The 6000-nt window shown below is 50.0% G+C and overlaps 1 protein-coding gene across 4 annotated transcripts in view; it reads left to right on the top strand.

Moving 5' to 3' along the window:
• The first annotated feature begins 1669 nt into the window (after nucleotides 1–1669).
• The window catches only part of CHRNA5 (cholinergic receptor nicotinic alpha 5 subunit), a 28553-nt gene continuing 24222 nt past the window's right edge, over nucleotides 1670–6000 (top strand). For 2 of the 4 annotated variants that reach the window (XM_073303532.1, XM_073303531.1), the window contains exon 1: nucleotides 1670–1972. In XM_073303532.1, the coding sequence (XP_073159633.1) occupies nucleotides 1819–1972 (154 nt within the window). In that variant the 5' untranslated portion in view covers nucleotides 1670–1818. The remainder of the gene's footprint in view (nucleotides 1973–6000) is intronic. The other 2 variants (XM_073303535.1, XM_073303534.1) reach the window with 2 other exon arrangements.

Below are 6000 nucleotides of genomic sequence, written 5' to 3'. Positions count from 1 at the left end.
TAATACCTCAAATCAGAAATATATTGTTTGAGTATGTCAGTTACTTCTATTTTCTGTTTTCTTATGTACCTTTTTAAAAGTATATATTATGTTAATAAAGGAAAAATCAATAAAGCATTTAAAAATCAGTTTTACTGCTAAGCCCCCACTCAGGGCTGGGAGGAGAGTGAGGCCCACTGGAGTTGCAGGAGCATCAGATGTGTGGATGGAATTAGTGGGTTGTTTAGGGAGCAGAACTGATGTGGGGGCTGGGGAGACAGGATTGATCTTGGGTTGTGGGGGCAGAATTAATTGCTGGGCAGGCAGATGGACAGATGTGAGAGCGACAGCTGCTGCAGTGGGGGCCAAAATCAATACATCTGGGAGAGACAGCCACATTAATTCTCACACACATACACTGGAGGAGCAGGGGGAATTAAAAAAATAGAAGACAGACCAAAAAGCAAAACTCATAGTAGTATGTTTTTAAAGAACTCATGGCTTTGGAGGGTCTAACTCAAGGGTGGGCAAACTTTTTGGCCCAAGGGCCACATCGGTGTTGCAAAAGTGTATGGAGGGCCGGGTAAGGAAGGCTGTGCCTCCTGCAAGAGCCTGGCCCCTGCCCCCTATCTGCCCCTCCCACTTCCCCCCCCCCATCAGAACCCCAGACCCATCCAATGCTCCTTGTCCCCTGGCCCCTAACCACCCCCCAGGACCCCACCCCCTATCCAACTCCCCCTTCTCCCTGTCCCCTGACTGCCCCGACCCCTATTCACACCCCTGGCCCTAACTGCCCCCCAGGACCCCACCCCCTATCTAACCCTCCCTGCTCCCTCCCATCTGCACAGACCCCTATTCACACCCCCGCCCCTAGAGAGCCCCCCCCCCGGGACTCCCATGCGTATCCAAACCCCCTTGTTCCCTGTCCCTTGACTTACCCCCCCCCCCAAAACCTCAGCCCCATCCAACTGCCCCCTGCTCCCTGTCCCGCAGGACCCTTTACCCCTTATCCAACCCCGCCTTTACCATGCTGCTCAGAGCAGCAAAGCCCTGGGTCAACAGGATGGTACATGTCTGGCATGATGTCCAAACATAAGGCCATCTGTGATGCCTGCCATAGGCTCATACACATGGCCTACAGCATCTGAGCACGGGCCACAGATGTGCAGCACAGCGTCCAAACAAGGACAACCCCATTGTGCCCAGTGTTAGCTGCCTGCCAGGTCATTCTCAAGCTGCATGAGGGCCAGAGGAGAGGTCTGAGAAACAAACCCCTCATTACCTCAGCTGCGGCAGGTGTGATGCCCCTGCTGTGCCCAGGCCCTTCCGGGACCCCTCCAGGCAGGGCTTAGAGTGGCAGGGGGGCTCGCACCCCTGGCTACATGTATAATCAAGCTGAGTCGCGCACATTAAGCACAAAGCTTCCAGCTCAAGATAGACCCTCCACTTTATTCAGACCACTTTAAGCACCGCCCCCATGTATCTTTTGTGATACCCCCGCCCCCTTCGGCCCCCTCGCTTCAGGGCAACAGAGCAGGCCGCTCCTTTCCCGCCCTCCCCTTCAGAGGAGGAGAGCACGCGCCCCGCGGGGAGGGACACAACGAGTCCCTAACGGTTTCCGGAGCGCCCCGAAGCGGGGGTGTCTCGCCCCGTGCCCCGCCCACTCCTCCTCTCCCCCCCCGCCCCCAGCGAGGGGCAGAGCAGGGTAGCCTCGCCGCGCTGGGGAGACGCTCCTTCCTCGAGTGTGAGGCGGAGCTGCCTGAGGCTGCGGCTCCGCGCGCTCTCTGGGCTGCCAGGCGGCGCCGCGCTGCGCTGAGCCGAGCCGAGCCGAGCCGAGCCATGGCGAAACGGGGAATCCAGGCGCGGCGCGTCCTCTCCCCCGGCAGCCGCCTCCTGTTCCTCCTCACCTGCCTCTTCGTGCCCCTGCTCGGGGTGCCCGGTCCGGCCGGCAGAGCCACCGCCGCCAGGGGCAGCGCCCGCACCCCCTACACGGGTAAAGGGACCACGGCTGCACGCTCCCCGGTGTGGGCTTTGGGGGTGTCGGGGAGGCAGCCGCGTGTGTGTTAGGAGGGAAGGTGAAGTGAGGCTGAAGAGGGGTTAGGAGAGGGGGATATAGCGGGTATGTTGGAGATCGTGGAGGGGTTTGGAGAAGGGGTATGTGGGGGGTGTCGTGGAGGGGTTTGGGGAGGGGGATGTAGGAGAGGGGGTCGTGGAGGGGTTTGGGGAAGGAGGATGTAGAAGAGGGGGTCGTGGAGGGGTTTGGGGAAGGAGGATGTAGGAGAGGGGGTCGTGGAGGGGTTTGGGGAGGGGGATGTAGGAGAGGGGGTCGTGGAGGGGTTTGGGGAAGGAGGATGTAGGAGAGGGGGTCGTGGAGGGGTTTGGGGAAGGAGGATGTAGGAGAGGGGGTCGGGGAGAGGTTTGGGGAAGGAGGATGTAGGAGAGGGGGTCCTGGAGGGGTTTGGGGAAGGAGGATGTAGGAGAGGGGGTCGTGGAGGGGTTTGGGGAAGGAGGATGTAGGAGAAGGGGTCGTGGAGGGGTTTGGGGAAGGAGGATGTAGAAGAGGGGGTCGTGGAGGGGTTTGGGGAAGGAGGATGTAGAAGAGGGGGTCGTGGAGGGGTTTGGGGAAGGAGGATGTAGGAGAGGGGGTCGTGGAGAGGTTCGGGGAAGGAGGATGTAGGAGAGGGGGTCGGGGAGAGGTTCGGGGAAGGAGGATGTAGGAGAGGGGGTCGGGGAGAGGTTCGGGGAAGGAGGATGTAGGAGAGGGGGTCGGGGAGAGGTTCGGGGAAGGAGGATGTAGGAGAGGGGGTCGGGGAGAGGTTTGGGGAAGGAGGATGTAGGAGAGGGGGTCGGGGAGAGGTTTGGGGAAGGAGGATGTAGGAGAGGGGGTCGGGGAGAGGTTTGGGGAAGGAGGATGTAGGAGAGGGGGTCGTGGAGGGGTTTGGGGAAGGAGGATGTAGGAGAGGGGGTCGGGGAGAGGTTTGGGGAAGGAGGATGTAGGAGAGGGGGTCGGGGAGAGGTTTGGGGAAGGAGGGGGTCGGGGAGAGGTTTGGGGAAGGAGGATGTAGGAGAGGGGGTCGGGGAGAGGTTTGGGGAAGGAGGATGTAGGAGAGGGGGTCGGGGAGAGGTTCGGGGAAGGAGGATGTAGGAGAGGGGGTCGGGGAGAGGTTTGGGGAAGGAGGATGTAGGAGAGGGGGTCGGGGAGAGGTTTGGGGAAGGAGGATGTAGGAGAGGGGGTCGGGGAGAGGTTTGGGGAAGGAGGATGTAGGAGAGGGGGTCGGGGAGAGGTTCGGGGAAGGAGGATGTAGGAGAGGGGGTCGGGGAGAGGTTCGGGGAAGGAGGATGTAGGAGAGGAGGTCGGGGAGAGGTTTGGGGAAGGAGGATGTAGAAGAGGGGGTTGTGGAGGGGTTTGGGGAAGGAGGATGTAGGAGAGGGGGTCGGGGAGAGGTTCGGGGAAGGAGGATGTAGGAGAGGGGGTCGTGGAGGGGTTTGGGGAAGGAGGATGTAGGAGAGGGGGTCGTGGAGGGGTTTGGGGAAGGAGGATGTAGGAGAGGGGGTCGTGGAGGGGTTTGGGGAAGGAGGATGTAGGAGAAGGGGTCGTGGAGGGGTTTTGCATACTATGTCAACTCTTTGAAAGACCAGACTCAAACATTTTAAATCTGATTTGAAGAACAAGTCAAGGCTTGAGCACTAGCTTTGCAGTCCTTAGGGCCAGTGCAGAAGTAGAGCTCAGAAGAATTTTTTATTTGATTTTTAATTAAAGTAATCTAGAGCGACCACGATTAAACAGACACAGCTTTATTTACCAGAAGATAGGGCAAAAACCCCACAAACAACCTTGTTTAGAGGTTGAGTCTTTTTTTCTTTGCCCTTGTCAAGCAAAATTTCTCTGGGTGCACACATACATATTTACAAATACTGATCACAACATCTCATTAGGTGGTTGTACAACTACTCCAAATAATGAAGAATGCTATTGTTGTTATAATATCAGACCTTCGTGGGGTTTTTTTTTGTTGTGTTTTGTTCTCTGTAAGGTGTATTGCATTTATTCACAGCTGATGTGGTCATGGATTTGTGATGTATCTGCTTTGTGTGTTTATCTACATGCCAGAGGCAAACCATAGGAATGCTTATGATACATGATAAATATTTATTATTGTTGAAATACCATTCTTATGGATTTATGATAAAATTCTGCTTGACTTATTCATTGAGTTAACCCTGTTGAAGTCCCAGGGGCTAATCTCAAAGTAAGGATTTGAGTTGTACAGTTTAAATTATAAAACACTCCACAAAACAAAATTGTATAGATAAAACTGTGCAAATTTAAAAGGGTAGTCAGCTCAAGCTTGTCCCAAAATACAGATGTTGTAAAATATTGCTTTTACAGAATTTAAGAGCAGTGAAATGTATAAGTCTTCCAAACAGTTGGTTTTAGATAAATATTCCACCCAGTTTAAAGTCCTAACATGGCAGTATTAAAAGCCTGAAAGTTAAACTCACTTGAAGCAAAAGTGAAATTGACTTAATTGACTTTCATTTTCTAAACTGGGATGCAAAAAATAAACAGTGCAAATCCTGAAATTTAAACTGGATTAAAACTGTGAACTTTAGTTTGAAATGTAACAAATCCTTACCTACGTTACTATCATGCTAAAAGTGATTTTTAAAGTTACTGTGAATTGTAGTAGTTGGAAGAATTATGTTTTCACTAAATGAGTCTCATCACAATAGAAAGAATAATTATATAGAGCTGTTAAAAAAAGGTCATAGTCAGGTACTTTTGTGGAGCCAAATCTTGCCCTTGGGTACAAGCATGCAACTTTTTCTTCAGTGAGAACTATCTGTATGTATTTGAAGGGAGAATTTGTTTCTCTCTTGGCCATTTTAACTAAAATAAAATTGTAATTTACTAAAAAATAGAAATTGGTGGTAGATATTTAACTAGTTGTTTGAAAACTGTGGTGCATTGGGGCAGTAAACTATATTATAGTATTGCTTTAGAATAGTATATTAAAATTGTGGGGAAATCCTTTACAAGTTATTTAGTAAACAATTTATCAGATGTAGGTGTACTAAATTCCGTATCACTTGGTTATTATGTATGCTTTCTAAACCCTTGAAAATTAAACTTCAGTTTTCTATTCATTACAACGTGGCTATGTGTGAGTGTGCATGTTGTAACTTTCTTCCTAGATTCAGAGTAGCAGCCGTGCTAGTCTGTATTCGCAAAAAGAAAAGGAGTACTTGTGGCACTTTAGAGACTAACCAATTTATTTGAGCCATAAGCTTTCGTGAGCTACAGCATCCGATGAAGTGAGCTGTAGCTCATGAAAGCTTATGCTCAAATAAATTGGTTAGTCTCTAAGGTGCCACAAGTACTCCTTTTCTTTCTTCCTGGAGTACTGTACAAACTGTCGTCGTTTGTTGCAAAACAAAATATGAGTTGATTGCCTTTAAATCAGTGAAGTGTTTTGTAATATAGAAGAATTTCAACTTAAAGGATAAGAATTAGTTTTCTGAAGTGAACTCTGAGAGAAGCTGCATCTGTTAGAATTGTTGGACAAAGTTTCCTATATTTATCAGTTTACTTATATCATGATTCTCCTTTAAATGATTTTGCTTTCTTTTGCGAATATAAAAAAATTGAATTTTCCAGTAGACTGTAGAGAAATTAGGGAAGGGACCTCTTGTATAGTTCCACTCTGTCCAGAAATGAAAATCTTAATTTTTTATATTCTGGCAAATACATATGGAAAACATACTGGCATATCTTCTGAAATCTACTACTGTTCTTGCATACTAAAGAAGAGTACCTGATTTGTACAAGCCATGGGGACATTACATACCTGTGTATCTGAGATTGGAATCTAGTTGCATGAGCAGAATTCTGCTGTGGACAGATGATGTACCAGTGCACAACCTCTGCAGCATCAAGGGCTGCACTGGCAACTTGCCAGGAGCCTGAGGGCTGTACCTTATTTGTATAAGTATTTACAAAATTGTCAATTTAATTCCATG

This window comes from Lepidochelys kempii, chromosome 10 (genome assembly GCF_965140265.1).
Source record: "Lepidochelys kempii isolate rLepKem1 chromosome 10, rLepKem1.hap2, whole genome shotgun sequence".
Classification (NCBI taxonomy): Eukaryota; Metazoa; Chordata; order Testudines; family Cheloniidae; genus Lepidochelys; species Lepidochelys kempii.
Note: the sequence above shows the minus strand (reverse complement) of the source record. Positions and strands in the feature narration are given on the sequence as shown.